General features: G+C 32.1%; 1 protein-coding gene across 1 annotated transcript; it reads right to left on the reverse strand.

Annotated features, from left to right (window-relative positions):
* Positions 1–600: 600 nt before the first annotated feature.
* LOC120327683 (protein bicaudal D homolog 1-like) lies at positions 601–21,313 on the reverse strand. Its single transcript, XM_039394023.2, has 19 exons — positions 20,805–21,313; positions 18,920–19,054; positions 17,279–17,395; positions 16,649–16,744; positions 15,927–16,055; positions 14,484–14,572; positions 13,272–13,422; positions 13,075–13,154; positions 11,982–12,141; positions 10,715–10,837; positions 9,765–9,950; positions 8,831–8,989; positions 8,134–8,191; positions 7,425–7,609; positions 6,666–6,776; positions 6,063–6,158; positions 4,694–4,864; positions 3,782–3,908; positions 601–3,115 (listed from the first exon to the last, which is right to left on the reverse strand). The coding sequence occupies exons 1-19, from the start codon at positions 20,883–20,885 to the stop codon at positions 3,108–3,110; spliced, it is 2,262 nt and encodes a 753-aa protein (XP_039249957.2). The 5' UTR covers positions 20,886–21,313; the 3' UTR covers positions 601–3,107.
* Between the last annotated feature and the right edge of the window lie 2,658 nt (positions 21,314–23,971).

Genomic DNA, 23,971 nt, shown 5'->3' on the forward strand with positions numbered 1-23,971 from the left:
GGACTGAAAGACCGACCGACTCCCGAAGGATTCAGCATCTCGACTCGGGGAAGTTTAAAAAATAGGACTGCAGCAAAAACACGCCAAACTTCGACCAAGTCTGCTAACTATAGGCGGTCTCTGCTATGAGCATTTGTCTGTAGACCTAGTCTGGTGATTTTATAAATTTGTTGCTTTTGACGAGTTATCAGCGAACGGACAATTTTGTCAACATAACTTAGAAACAGCTGGCCTTTCACAAAACGCTTGCCCATTCTTTCACGGCACTGATTATATTACTAAATATGAAAGATAATTAGTTGCGAAAGGGCTGTTGGACTCATCGCTGGCTTCCTGCCCACCATCTAAGTCCAACATGTACCTGGACAGATTAAATGGTTTGTAACACACACACACCAGAATTGGACTGATACGGTAATAGAGACATCGTAGTTCACTATATGGCTAGCTGTCTTACTGGTTTCACTTCCTTCCCCGTAAATTTATTAATAATTTTATAATAGAGTTGTTAAACAAAACGGTTATTAGGACTAGACTAGAGTATAAATAATCATAAATTACCTACTGAACCACGGAGGTTGCTACCTTTACCAAACAAACTTTTTCATGCAATGATCGTGTAATATAATATAGTCATTCATAAAACATCTCCAAAAAATGCAACAGCAACAAAGCAAAAATATTTTTATATGAAGTACCAACAAAATGTAATATTAGTTTAAACAACTGCATAAAAAAATGAAACAAACAGACGGAAAAAAACTTAGGTTAGGTCGAATTTGCGACCATAAAAGGTGAAACTCGCTAAAGACGATTTTCGACTCTCAAAGTCACACATTATTAGACTAAGAAAATTAAAACAAGTTAAATTATGACGATACTTCAACCAAGCAAAATTACCAGATAAAAATTAAGAAAATACGCTATTGATGATTACATACAACCTATAAATATATTATCTTTAGTTGAGAAACAAAGAATTTCCAAAGCACAAATCTGCAAAGAAGTATTTACTGAACCCATAGACTACGAATAAAGTAAAACCCATTTCTGTTCAATGAACCATTACCAATTTAGGTGATTTATGATATTGGCAGCAACACCAGTGATGCGGAACATACAGGATAGCATAATAAAATAGGAAATAAAAAAAAAAAAGGAAAAAGGTAGTGCCTTCCAAACATCTTTGTGTACTCTTTATATCGTGCATTATACTGACATGAAATTGAGATATAAAAAAGAATGGTATATACACACACAGCAGTATTTCACTAACAATATTTGTGATTATGGAATATCTGTTATTATGGTAGTTATCTTCTCAATTATCGCCTATTTTAATGTCATCAATTTTGAAAGTCTTCAAATTGCAAATTAGTAGAATAAACCAATCCCTAAAAATTCTTAATTCTCAAGAAAATTAATTTTTTTATAATAAATTATCAGAACATCTTCGTCTCATCGTTAGTCAATACTTTTTACAATTAATAGATTTAGACTGTTTGAATTAGTTAGGGACAAAAAACCAACAAAGCTTCAAAATTTTATAAATACAGGGTGATCACAATAGCCGGTTTAGTCACCCAATGAGTTGCCATCACAGACTACAGATTACAAATTCAAGCTGCAGACAAAGGTAATGTTAAACTGTGGAATTTCAGTCTTGGAGTAAAAAATTACATATCCTATAAATCATTTGACAAAAATTAATGATTCGAAACTCGACCAATACAAAGGGAAAATTAGCAGAAAGTTCAGAAAGAAACACATTCATAAACACAATATGAAAAACGCAAAGTGCTGGAGATGAAAAAATTATACATCGACAAGCATTAGGCAGCATGATCATATAAATGATTGGGTGAAAATGAATGAGGTATTTATGTTAATAATAGTTTGTTCTAGAACTAAATTATTATTGCTCAAATGATTAAACTACATAACTATTTGGTTAGCTAATATAGATTTAAAAAATAAATTTGTTTAATCAATGACTGTTGGATTTTGCAGCAACAGTATAACATATGCCTAGGAGAAAGAATGAATACCAAAAATAATTTTAAATATTTGCCAAAATATCTTTTAATAATGAACATAGTAAGATCGCCCCAGCAAACATTTGAAAAGTATTCATCAAAATACCTACGATAGTTTTACTGTCGCACATAAAAACACGCAACATAAATTTAGCAAATATTTGTTTACAAATTTTACTTCTTACCCCAATCATGCAATTTTTTTCATGCAAAATATATAAAAAAAATTGAGATCATGGCCTTTACGAATAAAATAGTAGTGTGGGCCCCAGTTTGCGACTGGATTAGTTTTCAAGGGACTAAATACAAAGCCACGCGTAATATAGGCTATTTAATAGGTAATGTAAAATTCAAAATGGCGTTGCTTCCGCTTCAGTAGTTAACAATTACGAATATCAGATAGCCAAAAATATGAATAATATGAAAGAAAAAAAAATGAGTGAAATATCCAAAATATTTAATTCAAAACAGTGTAATTTCTTTTTTGTTTTGTTTTCAACCCAAAATACTTGATCAATTATAGTAAAAAAATATGGTAATATTATTTTTATCGTGTATAAAAAATATTGTTATTTTTATAATATTGTACCCGGTACCTATCTGCAACACCAACCTATGTATAAGATATAATTTTCCTCTAGTTGTAATGCATTAAATCCTATCCTATGATCAAAAATGGACCGAAGATGAACACACATTCAATTTTGCACATAGGAGACCATCATTGGTCAAGAATAACTTTAACGATGTTCAATAAACAAGGCCAAAACCATTAAAAAAATTTTGTGGAACATTTTTCTAAAATATTTTGTCTTCTGTAAAGAACAATTTATGAAACACTTAATGAGTTACACAAAATTTAGCAAAAAAATAAAACTGAATCCAAAAATGCAATATGACGATGGATGAATGAACAGAAATGTCTTTTCAAAGCAAAATTCCCAACACCAGCTTTCTCCTGTGTTACAATGTAATTGGAATGGAGAACGACATCTCGTGATGAAAGCATACTCTTCCACCATAATATATGGTAAGTATAGATAGCAGCAGTCGCCATAATAAAGACGGTCTTTACCTCCCTGTGACAATGATAAACAATAATTAACTATTTCGAATACAACTTAAAATAATATTTTTGAATATGGAAGATCCAATATATATTCTAAACTGTGTTATGTTAAATAATGATATTTCACAAACCATTACAATTCTGTTGGTAAACAACAATGCTTTGATTTTTTTTTCAATTTTTTTACAGCGTCAGGCATCAAACGATTATCACTGATTTCAACTGTGTTTAAACCTTCTCGATCACACTATTTAGTAACACTAACAAATAGCTTTTTTCCATATCACTTCGAATATTTGTGATATATTTTAGATAAAAACTTTTAGTTAAGTGAAAGACTTTTTCATGAACCTTTTCCATGCATTAGAACAGGAGTGTGCAACCAGCGGCCCACAAGGAAAACTTGTGCGCCCGCAAAGAAGCACCACTTTTGAATGGTGTGCGGCCTTCGAAACGAGTTTTTAATTTAATCAAGTATGTGCGAGTAACTCCAATTCCCCCAAAATATTGTGTCTGCAACGACTAGAAAGCCTACCGGTCTGTTAAGTAAAGGCACGGCGAGCGATTTCATTCCGTTATTTATATCTGGCCCTTGTGTATGATAGGTTGCACATCCCTGCATTAACAGGCTACTGACAAGCAGTCACACAATTTATTAAAAAATAGTAAATCTAACCAGTTTTTCCTTTCCGCCTTGCGATACCAATAAATCCACCGTCAGATTTTGTACTTGACGTACTGGTTTGATGATCTAATAATTGTCTTGTGTGTTGTTCTCTATCAAATTCAAGATCTTCAAGTCTCTGAAATATGTAAACACTTGCAATCATGAGGTTTATAACCATGGATGTTCAGAAGAAATGAAAGTTAGAATAAGTTATATTCAATACAGTTAATTTCAATGATACATTTGGAATTTTGTGCTATCAATGGATCAGGCATGAACAGTAGCAAAAAACACATTATTTAACAAAAAAGGAATTGATGATATGTAATAAGCCATCGGGGCATAAAATGATGGGAAAATTAAAATCAAACTTCATGTTAATACTGAGTAAACTCAAAAATTTGCTTCGAAATTTTCAGAAAACAGAAGTCTTTTAGTAGAAAAAGCTACCACACAAGTCCTTGATATGAAGCTTAAGATAAGACATTCATCTTAAAATTGATGGCGCATAATGATTGACAAACGGACCTTTAACTCACATTTAAACCCTCAACCAGGGCAGTCCTATCCTATCAACCATTTACAACATATTACTTACAAAACAAAAGAGTGATACTTAAATATATAAACATGATGGTTAAATGGCAATGTCAGCTGATTTTCAAAGAATTGTACCGAATGTCATATGAAGGTGTGCCCATGAGTTATTAAAATCACAAAACAGTGGGATGAAATATTGGTATCAAGAAGGCATGGCCATCTAGTAAGTAGTAACCTGTCCTATATTTTTAAACACAGACAATTTTAAATACGATAGATTGGTCCATTAATTCCCAGGAAATGAGATCATTTATCAAAATGATTGATATATCAACTTTGTGTCCTCGTCACTTACTGTATCATTGTTATTAATCTTCCTACCTGAGTTAATGCCAACTTCTGTTGTATAGCCATTCTTAACAATTGATTTAATGTTCGTTTTTCACTGTCAGCTGCAGAAAGTTGTCTCTGCATATCATCTAATTGTGTAACATATTCATCGCATCTCGCAGCAAACATAGCTCGCAATGATGCAAAAGTTGCTGCGTCCTCCTGTAAATTAAGATCCATTAGTCACTTTATGGAAAAGAAAATGAGAATTACTTGTTCTTTATTATTAATGTTAAAATTAAAGATACTTGAAAAGTTCTTTTTCAGAAATGCCTGATTTAGCCCTCCCTCTTCTTATTTTCAATAAAATATTAGGTAATGTCTATAAGTTTGACTATCAGTTGTTCTGCAGATTTAGAAGATTAGTAATTTTGAAAAATTGTAACTGTAGCAAACTTTTGAAATAAAAATGACAACAGCACATGATATAATACGATGAAATATAAAATTGCACAGATATCTTAAAACTAACTTTAAGCATATAACTCTTTTCCCGTAATGTGTTGCATTTTTTTTATACCACGAAAAGATAAATATAAGCTAATTATATCCACTAAAAAATTTCATAACTATGCCTATGGTTTCATGGAGGCATACCTTAGAATTCAAATATGCCTAAAGCATTTGATAGAATAAATAATAAACATTATTTTATACATAGATTTATGACTAACTGGCCAATAATTCCCATGCTGATAAGGATTTGTAACAGGACAAGATGCCACTGGATGATAGATAAGAAAACCCTATTCTAATCATAAAATTCTATATTGACTACAAGCTCTTTACTTTACCAGTGTTTCTAATACTAATCATAATATTCGAAATTATGCCATCACAGTATGAAAAAAGCGAATGACAGCAATATTATACTAAAAAGCAGCATGAATATGACTAATTTTTGCAGGTAATTATCTAATACATCCTACTCAGTATTACCCCTGATAATTCCCCTGGAGAGAATTCCTGCAAGTTAATTTGTTTAAATTTTAACATTTCATTATTTTACAAAAAAGAAGTTTTCAGGAGACTCACACAGACACATATTATGTTAATACATCTGAAAATGTAACTCATAAGTCATTCCTGCTTGTGTATTCTCATACCTGACGAATTTGATAATAGACCAAAGGATGTGGTTCACAATATAATTAAACTTGCCTATCAAACTTCCTCTCACCTCTGATAATTATTGAGTCCATGATATTAGAAAAATGTGATATATCACAAGCAAGAAATAAAAAAAAATTCAAATTTTTCGCAATTTTGTCAGATATCCTTTAGCCACAGGCCGCATACAGATCCAGCAGTAAAAGAAACGCAGAATGAAAAAGCAGTTACAATATATAAAAAACTGTACCTTGAGAGCTTTTAATTCAGCTCGAAGCTTAAGCATTGTTTCAGATACAAATCCTTTTTCATGTTGATATTTGCTTTTCAGATTTGACAATGCAACCTTAAAAAAATAAATGGAAAAATGGAAATAAAAAATTGATTTTTCCAGAAACCTATTTTCGAAAGAAAACAATAAAAAATAAAATTAGTACGCTCAAATCAATTATATGGACACGAAAGTCAAAAGACTAATATGATCAACTTGATGTCACGAAAAATATTTGTACCGAATGTCATCAGCAAAATTGAGGGGGAAATATCTTGTGATCAGTGTATTGCGTATTATTATTGGTGCATATTATGCGAGGATAAATAAGATGATAGCTTTATAGTCACTTCTACATTTAAGTAATAAAAATTTGAAACAGATTGCTCGATTAGTTGTAGGGAATTTGGACTTTTTCACAACGACAACAATTTTACAAATCGATCCATTAATTTCATGACGTGTCTCCAACTTTTATTCTGCAATTATTTAATTTATTTAGCATTATACTCATATATTCAATAATATACGAATGTACAAGTGCTTAGATATATATATTGTGTGAATGAGAGAGAAAATCACCTCCGCTGTGTGTTTGTTTGCTTTCAAAACTGTTCTTAATGTTGCAATTTGTTCTCGTTTTGAACTTAATAATGAACGAAGTCTCATTACTTCTTCTTCTAACATCTGAACCTGGTAAATTGGATAAAATATGTAAATGTATGTGAATGCAATAACTGTTGCATGTAGAAGAGTCCAGTGTTGTCCACGAACAAATAGAATATTGAAAGTAATTTGATTTTTATGTACATTTAGGCCCAATTCAGAATATATTCGAATTTCGCATTCTGAAATATAGTTGAATTAATTTGGAATCGCAGATTATTCAGTTTCATCAATCTCTTCTCCTAAAAGTGTTTACAAAAGAATGCCTCTCAACAAGAAGAGTAAAATAATGAAATAGATAGATCCGAAACTACACTGTGGGTAGAAATGGGGTCAGTTTGACTTAGTTACTAGTAATTGCTCTTACTTAGTAACTGTAATAAAATAGTTACAAAATCATAAATTTAAAATGATCCCCAATGATTACACAATACGCTAAACAAAATTTAACCAAATGCTTTGTCGAAAACTGACTTAAGTGTTAAATGATTAGTAAAATTAGCCTATCCATTATCATCGAAGAAAAAAACCCTTTTTGTCAGATTGAATTTATTTTCCGTAATGTTTCGTCTGACCAAATTCAAGACTTACTCAGTTCTGAAGAAGTCTGAATTTTGTCAGACGAAACAAAATCAACCAGCACGAAAAGCATAGATAAAATGCATGAAAACCTACCTCAGTTTCATCCTTATGATCTTCAGAAGTCGACGAATCAGGTGAATTCCCGAGTCGAACGCTTTCACCTTCTTCTGCTAATTCTTTTGATTTAGCTAATTGATCAACTGCTTGCTTTAGGTGGGTTATTTGATCTAATATCGTTGCAACAATAACGATTGGTGATGCTGGGTCCCCGCTGTCGACTGAAAAAAAATAGATATCACAATCAGGGATGTCCCCAACTCAGACCTACCTCCAGTATCTCTCCAAAAAAAATCATATTTTTGAAGACAAAACTTTCTCTGAATTCTAAAATAAGGCTTTCTCTAAATACACTGTCAGAGGCAGATGCTTTTTAGGTTCCTGTTATTTTGACTTCCTTTTTACCATTGAAAGCATGAAATTTTGTCTCTGACGAGTTTGAAATTTTTTCTCGTTTAGAGATAAAGCCTCCTTTATTTCTGAGTGAGTGCGTGCGACTTTGCATTGAATAAATTTCACAAAAAAAATCATTTTTGTAAAAAGGATAGTACGACTCCAGCACCGTCTTCAGTTAAAGCGTGTCAAACTGCGGTGATAGGCCGAAGTATGGCTCAAATTTGTAGTCAGGATTAGCTACAATATATCCAGTCGAGTTGACAAGGGATGTTTTGAATAGATACATAAACCATATGATCAATGCGAGATTCATCTCATGTCTTGCTCAAAGAAAAATAGCAAATCTCACCTTCTGAAATTCCTATATTTGCATTATCATTTTCTTTTCCATCTTTGGCTTGATGTGTCTGGAAAATTATGTAAAAAATTGGATATTCATACAATTATGTAATGAGCCAAAGATGTTGGAAACGAATCAAATATTCAAATATGGGCAAAAATGGTAAAATGTGATATAATTAAATTTTAATGTTGGGAAAAACTTCAAGAATTTGACATCTGAAGGTCTGTAACAAAATATAATCAAATCGAAACAACAATTTTTCAATTATTTACTCTTACCAAATTAAATTCCCATAATTGATTCAAATGTTCAAATATATCTGTTGAACATGAACCAACAAGAGGATATATTCGATATTCAAGATTTATAAATATAATTTCAAAATATATTCGTAATGGTAAAATATTTGTTTTTTCACCATCCCTGCACTTTTCATTGTTTCCTGGGGAGGGAGGCTACGGAATGGTTGTAAGGGTGGCACAAGCAAGAGCCTTCACTACGTGATATCCACAATGACAATGATAATATTCAGTAAATTGAATGTGATTAGACTATAATACATCTATTCTTTTCGATCTGTGTTTTTTTAATATTAAATGTGGTATGTAAAATAACCACTGAAATTTATCAAATATTAACCGAAACAATCAACGATTGATCTATTTATGCCGATAAAATATAATGAACCACGTAAATCAAGTACCTGGTTCTTCACATGATCAAGAACAATTCGGTTTGGAGTTTGTCTGTTGATAAGACACGTATGATGATAAAGATGAGATAACTGTTCACTGACTCCTGATAAATCATCTGATAACTTTTTGAAATCTTGAATATGGTTATCCGAAGTTGTGATGAGTTCCTAAACAAAAGAATAATGAAGTATCACTTTGGTAGAATACTAGAAAAATGAGTTCAAACTCTCTAAAATGTAACATAAATTAAAACAAATCAAAAATATAGAATACTGATTTTGAAATAAGTACAGTATTTTACTTCGAAACCTTTTTTTCTCCATAAAAATCGATCGCACGCCTCAATAGGAGCCGGTGTGCATAATGTATATATCGAGTAGTGCTTTATGCCTTATTGTCTACACTACAGACCAGTACTGGTTGCGTCTTATGTATGACCCAAATAATCTTAACCCAGTCTTTTGGAGCATATTCTAGAGAGAACATAAGTTTTGTGCAAAGCATCCTAAGATTGGGGACATTTTAGGGTACAATCATAAACAAACAGTTCAAGTGTAAGTAAAATTTAAATAAATCTTCTTCATTTTCGTATAAGTATTTAAAAAATTTATGGGTTCTGTGACCCTCTGGTTCTGTTGTGATGCATATCCATCAACAAACAAATAAAGAGATGGTATTAGCTCAAATGTACAATAATAATAATGGAATTATTTAGCTTGAAAGATGGCATTTTTTTTTAAATGTGAAATGTTGTGTTCAGAAAAATAAGATACAAATTCAATCGCTGATAAAAATAAAAGGATAGTAATGTAAAAGGGTAACGTTAAAGAAAACTTGCTCAAAGCGAGGGGGCGCAAACTCAAAAATAACGTGAAGTAACAGGAGGCCAGTCAATTGGCAATTTGTCAATATCTTCATACATTAAATAAGTTGGTCACATACCTTCATGTCACACTCTAATTCCTTTTTCTTTTCAGTTATAAATTGTATAGTTTTTCGTTCTTCTGATAATGTGCTTTGTAACATTTTAATTGCTTCAAGTTCTCTTTGTTCTTGAGTTTCTTGAACATTTCTCAACTCTTCTCTCAATGCTTCGACTTCCCTTGAAACATCGTTATTTGGTTCAACCTAAAAAAAAAAATATCAAATTTGCTTTCAACATCTTTTGCATGTAGGAATTTTATTAAATCGATGTGATTATAATTTTTGGGGATGGTAGACAAAATACATTGGCACCGGAAATTAAGGTATGAGACCACGAAAATCTACATTTTTCAGATTATTTCCATCTCTTAAATATTACAGTGTTTCCAAATGGCTCCAAATGTTTGTTAAATTCTGAGCTGAGACCCAGTTCTGTGGTGGCCATTGATATTTTGTGATATGACCAATTGACCACTATCATAAAACATCAGTCCAATTTTAAAATTATTCTTTAAGAAGAGGTATAAACATACAAATTTAACTTGAAATCTATAAATTAATATTACAAATTAAATTTTAAAAATATATATATGTATGTGGTATTAGAAAATTATAAATGTGAAAAAATAATTAGATGGTTCGGAGCTCGAGTCATGGAAATTCCTGTTAGATCCAAATTCATTTATTATGGTTAAACTTGGCTCCAGCTCAAACAAAATATCACGGCTCCATAATTCTGGCTCTCAGCTCTGTCGTAGAACAAGATTCACTATTGTATATCGTTAATAGTGAGGCCGCTTCTTGCATCCGTGATACTCGTGAGTCGTGACACAAAGAGACATCAGAAAAGGCAATTTTTTCATCAACAAAATCTGTTCAAATTTCAGAACTTGATTTATGTACCAGTTTGAACTTAGGTCAAAAAACAAGTTCTGAAAATAGTATCCATATTCTAAAAATACACAAACCTTGAAGGACTTTTCTTTATCGCCTTTCACATTATCCAACAATTTTTGTTGTTCATTTAAATTATTAAGAAGAGTTTTCTTTTCTTTTTCAACTTGCATTAATTGCTGTTTTAATTTTGCAACCTATAAAAGAAATTCAAGTTAAAATTATGACAATGATTGTAGGATTGTATGTTTTCAACTAGCGATGTGGAATTGGAATTGCGTCTGAGTTTCTGTTTCTTCATGAAGAATACAAAATTTTTACGCCAGCTGCAAAAGTTCGAAAATACGATTTAGACTTTGACTCTAATATCAATAAAAACATACAAAACTCCGATTCCACAGCCCTGATGTATCATGTATGATAATGAATTTTGCCTAAACTATAAGTTACAAGTGTATATGGCTTGTATGCTTTTGTAGTCGATTATTGCAAACCTATTCGGAGCTATCAAATTCAAATTTAGTTGCACAAAATACAACCCTGAATCTTGCTTCTTTCCATGAATATAAATTCAATACAGTATAAACCAGGGCTCAAACTGAAAGCCTGAAAGGCCTCAATGGGGTCGCTGTAAAATCTTTTTCGACACTAACTTATGTTAAAACAAAATATTCATCAAATTTGAAAGATCCGGAACCAGTACTGACACCCACTAATCATTGAAATAGAGTCAAGATTCGATTTTTTGTGCGAGAATAGGCAAGCACATTGGTATCATTAAAAAGGTATTGTCAATTCTTTTATATCTTTTTTATCGCCTGTATTATTAAAATTTGGCCACGCCAGGTGGGTCATGATGAAAAAAGTAGAACACTGGTATAAACCAAATTTTATAATCTGCCCAGTCATCTGTAGAAGTTTTAAATATATCAATTGAAAGCAATAAGCAAACATTAATAATTCAAGTTATCAGACATATTTTACTGAAAATTTCTTTCAATTGTTATTAAATTCAATTATTCATACATTCCCTGTCAGTCAAATTTCTATAATATTTATTTAAATATTATATTTTATATCGATAAATCTTTTACCAGATATACCTCTATAACGAAGACCCCCAAAAAGTTTAAATGACATGGGGTGAATGATAATTCATGACGATATGTTCAGTGAAAGAATTTAAAATTTAATCTATTCAGCTTCGAATTCAGATTGTAAGTATCTCCATAATAAAATCTAGTCCGTTAAGGATAAATTATGCTATTTCAAACATTAAAAAATAAAATAGAATATTAATTTATCACAAAACAAAATCAAAGCAAATCCATCCCTAATTACCTCTGAAATATTTAATTCACTCAGAAGGTCAGCAACAACACTTGGAGCTGGACTGTGTTCTTGTCCATTTCTCATTTTCGCAGGAGTTGAATGCTTCAGATCAGCAGTTATATGCCTCATCAACGGATTATCCAGATCTTCATCATATTCTTCAGTTTGCCTGTGAAAAAGTTTAAATTTATCATTTTATTATTGGAAAACGTAAAAAAGTACCACAAAATTGATAAAAAAAAAAAATTGAAATTTCTTATAATTTTTTTCTTATTATGAATATTTGTACAACTTTCTCTTCAATAAAGGCTCTTACAAACAGTCATTGTTAGCTAATGAGCTACTATCAATTTGAAATATTAAGAATTTTCCCGGTTCGTCATTCCTACCTACCGTAATTTATAAGACCTTAGGTGGGCATAGGATTTAAACCCTTGATTTTAGCCTTCGGTGTCATCATACCGTACCGTAAACGGTACCGTAAATCAAACACCACACCTCAACTACAAGACTCTTGACTCCGACAAACAGCATGGTGAAATACATAAAATATAGCCTACACTGTACAGAAATTATAAATTCACTTCATAAATCAAAAGATAGTGTTCTATCTGTTTTCTTTCATTCTATAACTCTTTCACGCTGAGTTTTTGAATTTTGAATATTGTTATATGATTATTGAAACATAAATAAGATTATTTACATACCACAGAAAAAATGAGTTGATTATATTAAATAAGAAATCAATACATATCTATATGGATGACTAATTTGAATATAATTGATAAAACTAAAAATATTTAACGAGAGGTCTGATTGATTGAAGAAAGAACTGCTCTTAACAATTTATCAAGGCATCACTGCTGTAAGCTGTCGATTTTGCTTGTAAATTTTACAAAAATACAGGAATTCAATGAATTGTAGTTGAAAACCTTGTTGATATGGACATAATTATCGCATAATGGGTCATATTTGCTTCAACAGCAATTAATATAAAATAACAACATTTGAGAATAGACTAGCACAGTAGAAAAAAATGTCATGATGTATGAGAAAAGCATGGATAGAAAATATTGTTTCAATTCAATAAGTATGTAATCACCTGTTATTTTTCTGTTTTCCATCTTTTCCAACATGGAAACTATCATTGAATGATGAATTATTTGAAAAATCAATCTGACCCTGTGAATTTAGGAACTGTATGATGAATTGCTATAATGGATTTATTAATAAAATGTCTCAATATTATTGTATGATATCTATTTAGAAAATGATAGAAAAATTCAATAAAAAACTTACCGCAAAACTTGTGTCATAAATATTGTTAACATATTGTGATAATTCTTTTTTCAATCCCATTTTATGTTCTCTTTCTTTCGCCAAAGTGTCCAGAGCTTCTTCTAATTGGCTTTCTAATAATTCTTTTAATTTCAATGCTTCTTCAAGTTGACTGATGAAAATTGAATAAAACCCTTTTCATTTTTCAAAAAACTTTTTTGAGTAGAATACATTGGAAATAGAAAATCAATATAATAAAAGTCATCATGAATAAATAAAACATAATAAATATCAGAAATCTATTCGCTAAGTCGCAAGCCAGCGCCATCTATTTCTCGAAAACTGGTTTTAAGCAAATGGCTATTAAGGGCCTAACAAGTGAGCGATGCTCAAATATATGGAAACCAGGGCCAAAACAAAGAAGTATGAGTATGCAATCTGTCACAGTAGACTACCAGTACCGCAGTTGTAGAGACCAACATGGAAAAAAAAATTCGAAATAAATAAAAGTAATAACCTTATGGCGAAAAAAACAATCTTAAACCACTGACAATTTCAAAGCAATTGGTCCAGTAGTTAATGGGAAAAGCGATTTTTTCATAACCAAAATAAGAAAAATACCAACAAGAACAAAAAACATGACTTTGAAAGGATAGATTGTGTGATAAATTATGCCTTTTTTAATTCACATTTTCCCAACAATCCAAACGACATGGCTGTAACTTCCATTCAAGAAAATCGCCACACACATTGCATTACACTAAATGGTCAATAAATCATAAATTATTCAGTAAATGCGCGAAATACAAGAGATGTGTTGTCATATGATATAGAAATCCAAACAAGGTCGTTTGTGAACTTTTGCTTACATTCAATTCTGCCAAAAGAGAGATTGTAAACAAAGCATGTTATCAAAGGCCAAATTCAGTTATGTGTATATATTGCAGGCAACATCATTCCTTTCTAAACCCCACACATTATGGACATTTCGATAGGAGAGAGAGGAGTGTACTACACAATTTCCTTCCAAGATTTTTCATTCATTTGTTCAATGTTCATGCTGTAATGTTCCATTGTGCATCATTAAAATGCCATCGTATTTCAGAAAAGTGAATTTGGTCATCAATCCACAAATTATAGTATTTAAATAGTGAACAAAAAAGGTCTCGAGTAGTTTTGAAGATCTAAGAGAGAAATAGCAATAAGGCTTGAATTCCAACTTTTATTATCAACCTGTTTAAAAATTCTGCTTCTTCTTCAAGTCGCTTGATTTCATGTTGAAAACCTTCGTATTCCGCTTGTGATTGTCGCAATGCCGAAACCTAGAATAAAAATATTATAAATAAACGATTTTACTTCAACAATAATGGTCTTTTATCAAGCATGGCTGTAGTTGGATCGTGCCTCATCGGCACGATCCAACTACAGCCCATGCCCGATAGAATAATAATTTGGTGATAAAAAATTCAAAATGAGTATTTTACTTTTTAACTTCAACAGAAATAGTTCTTTATCAAGCATGGGCCGTAGCTGGATCGTGTCTCAATAGCACAATCCAAATACAGCCCATGCTTGGTAGGTTAATAATTTGAAAAAAAATTCCAATTGTGTAATGTATAATTGTTACTAATTAGATTGAAATAATTACGCCAACTACCTCATCAATTAGATAATTATGATCAATACGCCTATAATAAAGTTATCATAAATCCCACAAAATAAAAGGAAATTTTATGACAACGTAATTATGATAATAATACCATAGTGAGTATTGTGAGATAATAAGACTATATTAAATTGTTGGGCTTTACATGATATTTTCTACCTACATAAATCGAAAGTTTTCTAATGCTTATCAAAATATTACTGCCTTTAAATTGAATGTTTAACAATTTGACATTTAACTATAGCTATAAAATAATGCTACGAAGCAATATCAAATAGCAAGTGAAATACAACATTGTAAACTAACAAATTTCAAGTTTTAGCCTTGTATGCTAGATATATTTTGTTGCAGGGATTCCCAAACTGGAGTAGACTACATGTACTATCAGGGGTACAGAACTTTTCAGGGGGTACATTATAGAGTAAGTATAAGGATATTCTTTCCATAACTGCCTCCAACTATTTTTTCATATACTAATTGTAATAATTGAAAGACAGACTACAATAGCCTACCTTCTTAGAAAATCAAAGTAGAATTACAAACTACAAATAAAGTAACTAACAAGTCTTCTTTCGCAGTTCACATGATTATTTTGCCCAATCACAGGCCGCAGTACAATTTTGGGAGTTAAGAGCTTAGAGGTTTTTAACCCTTTTGGTGGAACGGAAAATCTAAGAAACATTCCGGAATCTCAATCTCTTATTGATTATGCAAGCTATCATAAAATACGTTAAAAAATGTGAAACAACAATTTGACATAGAACGGCCGACGGTCTTTCAAACACACCAGTAAAAACATACTTTATTATACCAGTGTATTCAATTATATTTGAGAAATATCTACTGGTATGTAAACTTGTGGAACCCTAGGGTGTCGTCGAACCTTGGTTGAAAACAACTGTCTACGATGTCAAACACAAAGACTTTAATTTGAATTAACCAGCAATAGTCATAACTTTCCTAACTCATCATATTATAGTAAAATCAATAAGAAGAGTGACAGCACGAACCTGTTTTTGTAAATTACAATTTTCCTCTTCAAGTTCAGTGTAATCATTCAATAACCTTGACTCTCGGACTCTTGTTTCCTTTAATTCTCTTTTAATTGCACTCTTCTGTTTCTCAAGCGTTTGATAAGACTGAAATGAAAATATCAGTCTTAAACATTTACAAAAAACTTCTGAGTTAGGATACAATTCCAGTTTGAGGTTCGAGGCATATAGTACTATACAAAATAAGAGAGCAATGCTCAAATACATGCACACGAGAGTTCAATGATGAAACCAATGAAACATGCGATTTACACATAAGTTCGTTATCTGATCATAAAAAAGATTCAAATTTAAATCGATAATTAATTCCTCCGCTGCAGTAATTAACGTCATTAACGGTAACGTTAAGACCACTAAGGCCATCCATTAGTACAGGTAAGGGTTTGGAATCCAAAACTTGCTTTGTAGAAAAGATTGGCGGACAAGATGGAGGTGGTTCAAGCATGATCATACAAAATTGTGCATGATGTGATACTTTTTTTTATTAAGTAACGTAAAATGGCAGAATTGAATCAGGGTGCCATGGTTTTGACACCTTACCTTTGGTAGAAAAATTCAAGAAAGTCTGACAATATTCAACTGCCAGTTTAATTTTACATAAAATGTCCATAGATGCGCATGCGCTATATATTTACTATTATAAGGATTATATTAAAGCTGTGAAGAGGAAAAATTCTCACCGTTGCAAGTTCACCGTTCGTTGCAGATAATCCATCAACTTCTGCTGACACATTCTTCAAGGTTTGTTTCGTTTGAATCAACTCAGATTCAAGATCCTATATAGTAAATCAATATCAATTTTAGAAGCTATTACAAAATTTTGACTTTTAAAAATACAAATATATATATATGATATATATTCATTTTATTTGTCTCAAAACGTAATGAGCATTTGTAAATTAACTATTTTTGTTTGCCTACTTTACATCAAGTTGTGTACAGGGACTGAAACCTATGGGCAGGGGGTATATTCACTTGACTAAAACAGACAGTCCCCGAACTCGTTATAGAACTAAAATAAGAAAAATTGGAATAAAATTATGGCCTAACCCTAACCTGGTACACACACTTCGAGAGTACCACAGAAAATATATATCACAGAGTCAAAAATGCAGGAATAAGCCATCATTATATTGGCAGTCTACGGTCTTTTATTTTTAAATCATTGTAGACCTAATAAAAACATTTACAGTACTGAGATGAACAATAAAACAATTGCTTGAGATGTGAATCCATAGTGGACAAGAACTCTAAGAACTAAAGACTAGTACTAAGAGTCAGTTATAACTTTTATAGTAAAGAATAAACACCTGTATTGTGGAAATCAGAGTTTCTTCTGTTTGTTCTTTTTGTTGTAATAATGTTTGTTCGCGAGTTTCGCCATCATGAAATACTCTTTTATTTTGATGTTGGCTGTTTTCAAGAGCCTAATAAAAAATAAATATCTATTCTATTGAATTATGAAGATCTATCATCATATTGTCAAATTTTCATTTAGCTGTTGACAATGTCAAAAGGATATCTGGTAAATTAGATACTTTGCCAGGGCCAAAACAAGAGAAACTCGATACGAATAAAATTAGAATATGACTAAGACCCCCATGGGATTAGAATATGACAAATAGTCCTTATTTCCCCCATAATGCAATTATTAATAGTTATAAGTTAGTAGTAGGCCTACTAGAAATATTTCATTCACCAGATACAGAGTTCCATATTTTCTACAGTATACTATGGCCACGGTGATTTGAAGTTTAAAATAACTGAATGAAGCTTTTAGATCAAATAGAATATTTTTAAAACAAGAAGTTAATATTTTTTAATCAAAATTATTTACAAAACTTCATTGCAATATATGATTTGTCCCCTTTTTACCCAATGTCATATTAAGCATTTAGGATAGAATAAGATTCCCATATTTATCCCAGGGGAGAGGAAATCTTGTGGGATTCGAACTTGTGAACCCACGCAGGGTAATCAGAGGTGCGGTAGCCTCTATTCCTAACACTTAGCATAATGCGCCACAACGCCATTTCATGAGAATTATTTAGAAACATTGGCAAGTTCAAAAATATGGATTTTAAAAGTTTATAGACTATCAAAAAATTATAAATAAACATTTGATTTGATTTAATAAATTTAGGGAAAAAGAAACGATGTATAGCTCAACTTCAGGAAATTGTTGATTTCAAATTACTTCAATACTCGGGTCACAGAGATCAAAATGTAATGGGGACTTGATACAAACTTAAATTTTGAGAGTAAGCTTAATTAAAAAATAGAATGCAGGACTTATTTATGCTACACAAATTTGCTGCACTTATATGCGACATAAATAAATACTGATTGAATGTTTTACATTCCTAAACTTCCAAATAAAAAATTCCATCATAAATACTGTCAAAAAGAAAGATACAGTATATCCTATATAAGTGAACCTGAAAATGCCTTCTGACAAACTTGAATGAATCTTTGAAGGTGTTACAAAAAGACTAAAAATGTCCCACTAGATAGTATACGGCCCAAACTAATAGTATAATTGAATTGCATTGATATATTCAATAGCGTTTAATACTACTTGATTAAAGGCATAAGTTGGAATTGGCTCAATCTGTAAGCTTCTGATTTTGATCAACAAAATTGACAACAAAATTAGGCCCATGTTATATTCAAAAATATTTGTAGAACAGACTTAAAATTTATATATATTCTTCATTTCATAATGTCAGAATTGGTATTGCAAAATAATTTCATAATGTAAAAATTGATAAAGCAAGTTCTAACAATGTTTCACTGCATAAAAACTATTTCTGAATTAAAAAAGTACAAAGCATAGTTTTAAAAACAGACAATTGATTCCTAACTCAAAAAGTTGAAAACGTAATTACTGTATTAGTATGTTTTTTCATTAATATAAAATTCAAAAGTAGTCTACTTATGATAGTTCATACCCGTTTGCTGAGTTCAAATTCATTCTTTGATGCATCAAGTTCTCTCTGAGTAGAATCTAACATAACCTCTAATTCATCGTATCTTTGTTGTAGTTTTTGCTTCTCATCGAGGACTTGTAATCCATATTCAGCCGCCTGAAATATTAAAAATAAGAATTCAAGCAAATAAAACTTAAAAATAAACAATACTCCAATACAGAGTTATCAATCTGTGGTTTCTTAATATGGCTTTATTTTAAAATATTACTTCACCGTAGTTATGTTCATATCTCAAGTTTTTATTTTGTGAATATTTGCTTCGCAAACCTTTAAAGTTCAATAAAGTTTTTTTTATCTGAAGCATATCTGATTAGGATTCGAAAACCATGGAGTAAGTGCAAGAGCCTAGCCCAGTATATCTTCACAGAAATGAACTAGTCAATTTTGAAAAAGCAGGATAGTGTGGCAATGGTAAACAGTACAATGTAAATACAGAAATGGAGTGTTGTGAAATTAAAATATTGTCAATGATATGTTAATAAAATCTGAAATTCTACGGTTATAGGGCTCCAGGAATGATGATGAGTTTATATATATTTCCTCGCAAAAAACATATACAAAACAAAAATAATGAACAACCACAAGATTGGGAAATCGGGGTAACTAGCAAAACCTGCAATAGGTTTAAAACACATAGTAATATTTGCGCCAGTTTGGCCGCATTGTACACACAAACATTTATTGAAAAAAAATATGAATAAACACGGTGGGTCACAATTCACGACTGTTTACTTTGAAGTGGATTGGACTGTGTTTGGGATTTGGGACACCAGCCACATTCGAAGCAAACCGACAATTTGATTGAGGTAAACAACTGCCAAGTAGTGTGTGAGGTGAAAACGGTGTCAGAGATAAAAGACTGTTTGTTTTATTGAATCAAATGTCGGGACATCTTCAGAACTTGGAATCGAAAAAATACTGGCAGTACGGCACACTATACAAATTGGGTGATATTGTCCCGTCCCAGAGAAACCCATTTTACAGATGATCAGACACCCCTCCTTTGGGAGACATCTGGACATTGTTGTCCCTCAATATCGGTAATAATACAGTGCAATAAAATTGCGCAAAATACTACAAAAAAATGCAATCTAATATCGTCATCATTGAATTTCTTGGAAAAAAATCAACCAATTTACCGAAATTTTTTTTACCGTATCATTCGAGAGTTTTTAGCAAAAAACGGCAATTTTGGTCATGTGACGGCCGCGATAAATTAAGATTATTATTGAGACAAGCATGGCGCGATATGAAGCATCTGACATGGTCCAGACGCCCCTCGTTTGTGAGATACATAGAGTGTTTGTTTTATCTAACCAAATGGAGGGAAATTCTTGGAATTTGGATAGTGTGCTGTACTGACTGGTGTAAGAGGTAGGTAATAGAGTTTAGTAAAAATGCCAGACCATTTATCGATACTTATTTCTTGGTGTGACAACTCGTCAGCATGATTCCTACAACAATGTCAAGTCATAGTTCGAAAGTGGTCTGTGATATTCGAATCATATTCTTCTGTTGTCCATCATTTCCACGTTTACCGTAGGATGTTAACTGTTTCTAATTTTTATATTTCATTTGTTTCCAAGTCTGCATATCCACTAACCATTAGATTAGAAATGTGGAATATGCAGATAGGCCTATGCGAATAATTTAAATACATATTCAAATTCTTGATCAAAAAACTAAATTATTCGGTTGGAATTGACTAATCAATAACGCAGGATGATGTAAAAATCCCGCAATTTTTTTTTCAATTCTTTGTACAGTTGCCAACAGTACAGCAGTACAGTTGATCAAACATAATACTGTACGGTAATCCCAGAATCAGATATAAAAATAAACCTACCTGAATTTTTTCTTGTTGTGCTTCTTCTAAATCATGTGTGAGTCTATCGATGATAAGTTGGACATCATCTGATAAATCCATGTTCTACTCGTTCATACAATACAGCAATATGCTACAAGAATAGCTGAGTACCGGTAGCATGTGCAGCTAAAACTGGGAAGCATTAATCCAGTAGCGGTACCGGTATTCGTTATTGAATTGTCTTGACTGGCGCAGTCGTCTTTCGAGAAGGCTAAAACCCAGTTGGATTGCGTGACGGTATCTCACATCTGAGAGGCATTTGCTGACAAATTTCGCGCTCAAAGGGGACAAAAATAGCGCCCAACTCGAACCCTATTTCCCAATAACACAGTAATACGGTAGTTTTCTTTGCAAAATCCCGTCTCCAAAAGATTCAGCGGCCAAAAGTATGAATCAAATTGATGATTTTGACGAGTCTGTAATAAGATATCCGGTTAAATCTGATTCAGTTAAAATTTCTTCGTTATGATGGAGACAGATCACAAAGGCTCGACTTGAATAATTAAATATAAGATTTGTTTTCAAAACATTATGAAGATTTATCGACTAACGCATTACCTATTTGTACTTTTATTTGAAAATGAGACGGCGAGGAGAACCACTAAAGTTGATACATTCACTGACTGCTCAAAACTGACTCGAATTTCAAAACACAGGAAGAGAGAGAGTTTAGGTTTAGGATTCACATATTTATCCCGGGCGGCGGAGGAAGCCGATTAGACGATTTAATCATCAGCGGCAAGGAGTCCATCAATTCTCTCGCATATAATTATCCCCCTCGAGATACCGCCATACCGCCGAGTATTCTTCGAGTATTTTTGCAACTGGGTTCTTGTATAAATATTGCAATTAAATCATTTTGTGTTTTGCCTTATCATCTTTAAGATATTCTGTCAGCTTATACTTTTTTCTTTAAAGTACATTAATTAAGCACAAGATATTTAAATATTTTAATTGTCTGTTAAATTTGCTTATTTTCCATTCAAAATAATTCTCACGTTCACTAGCACACTGCGTGTTTTTAACATCGGAGAACAGGCAGTGCGTGTTTAATATTCTGTTTTTGACGGTAATATTAGAACCTATGAAATTATACAATAGAAAATGTAGCAAGTCGTTTGGAAATATATCGCCAAATAATCTTTACAAAATGATGCAAATACTTTCAAGCTTTATGTTGTCCTGACCTATACAGACTGAATGGCTCAGAAAATGTGTACAATTTTCCTGTTTTTCGCTTTTATTCATGCCCAACACTATTATGTTGATGACGTGCATTACAATGCCTTTATTGTAGTCAGTTTCAGTCAAGATAAATAATTGTGCTATATCATGCCCGTGTTTTGAAATATAATTGCACAGGCATTTGTATGTTGAGTAGATTAGTTAATAGTAGGCTTACCATAAATCTGAAACAAAAAACCGGGACGGTGCGATTTGGCAAACATTCGGTCGATTGCCAGTCTTGATAATATTGGAACGTCTACCATGCCATTGCGGGTATATACGGCTGTAAATCTCTACTGATCATTGAATTAGAAAAAACACAAAAAATTAGTTTGTATTATTCATTTAGACCAAAAGTATTTGTCCGCAGATGGAACCTTTCTCAAAAATTCTTGTTTTGATTTTGTCATAAAACTGATAACAAGAGACATCACCATTAAATTTGCAGGTTACGGAGTGGTTTTATATTTTCTTCTGGCATTCTGCACCTGCTTTCGGACCAAAATTTTTTAACAATGGAAAATATCCTTTTAACAGATGTTCCGAAAAACAAAATCAACCAATTTGCTGCAAATTCGAAATGCTAATATTTCTGTTAAAAAAAACGTTAAACATCTCTGTCTACTTAATTTCAACCGGCAAAGTAAGTCAAATTGCATTTGAACCACGCTCAGATAAATATCTCTTTATCAGTATTCGTCGAAAAGTGCATCGCTATTCAAAACCTGATCAGCTAACCAATCATATCATTTATCAATTTTGCAGACCAAACACAAACAGTCCAGTTTATTTCACTCTTCAAATTTGTCCATATGTGTGGCCTGGCAGCATTGTAGGCTTCATCGTGCAGCTCTATATACGATAGACATTTCTTTTAAAAATCGCAAACATTCTTTTTAAATACAAATTTTTTCCCTGCAAATTTAGCTTCACCTCTGACAGAATATTTGCAACATCTACGGCAGGGGTCGGCAACCTTTTGTCGCCCGAGGGCCAAAATTAAGGGTTGCGAGTCATTGGCGGGCCGCACATATTTTTAGAAAGTTGAAACTGAACGGATGATACTTTTTATATTAAAAATCATGCAGTGATACATCTCTCGAATAGAATATAGATTTATTTCCTCATTGCATCTCAAAAAATTCCATTTGAATATTTTCAGCTTGAACCCTTTGCACTTAGCTTCAACTTTTCTGCGTTTTGTTGCCATTCGAGCTTGAAGTAAATCATCATTAAATTCAGAGGAGAACAGCGGAGCAATGCACCAACTCTCATTTATTTCTGGCTAAACGTGCAAAATCAGCGAATCCGCTTATCAGACAGCGGACATCAAAAATTCTAACTGTGTATATTTGTTAATGCAAATTTAGCCCCAAAAAAATTTGAAATTAATTTAGAGGTGCAGTCAAAACTTTGGTCATGAATAGCAGTGTGATAGGTAAATGTCGGCTGCCAACGACACAGAATCATCCTAATATTTGTTATCGCAAAATTGGTCAGTCGAGTCGATGCCTCAATGTTTTGTGCTTCCTGCTTTGGATATGATTGTTGACATCTGAATGTCCGCCATGACTAATAGAAAAACAAATCTGCAATGCGTACAGTGTACCTTTCCTCCTTTAGTTTGCTTCAAATAAGGAAAATCTTTCTTCAACTCATCAGAAAACTTGTACTTTCTTTTTGGCATTTCGACAACTTAACGACATTGCAGTTAACGCCAGAAAACGCATTAAAACATATGCTAATTGTGACATAACAATAGAGCGATTTCTCTCTCTGAACTAGCAAAGTGTGTCGCAAAACAGTGGTAAATGGGCTGTCACCGTTAAAAAAAAAATTTGTAATAATAATGAATTTGAATTTTTTACCCATGAAAACCGTGCTGACAAACCGGGACATTTGAGTCAACCGGCCGGGAC

Source organism: Styela clava, chromosome 7, assembly GCF_964204865.1.
Source record: "Styela clava chromosome 7, kaStyClav1.hap1.2, whole genome shotgun sequence".
Classification (NCBI taxonomy): domain Eukaryota; kingdom Metazoa; phylum Chordata; class Ascidiacea; order Stolidobranchia; family Styelidae; genus Styela; species Styela clava.

What these genes read in the sequence shown, in the direction of transcription:
- LOC120327683 (XM_039394023.2), bottom strand. Translation starts at nt 20,885, where the DNA reads ATGGATTTATCAGATGATGTCCAACTTATCATCGATAGACTCACACAT. An exon ending in AATTAGAGTGTGACATGAAG is followed by an intron (nt 8,990 to 9,764) that starts GTATGTGACCAA and finishes TCTTTTGTTTAG; the next exon opens with GAACTCATCACAACTTCGGA. An exon ending in AGAAGTTGGCATTAACTCAG is followed by an intron (nt 3,909 to 4,693) that starts GTAGGAAGATTA and finishes TACATATTTCAG; the next exon opens with AGACTTGAAGATCTTGAATT.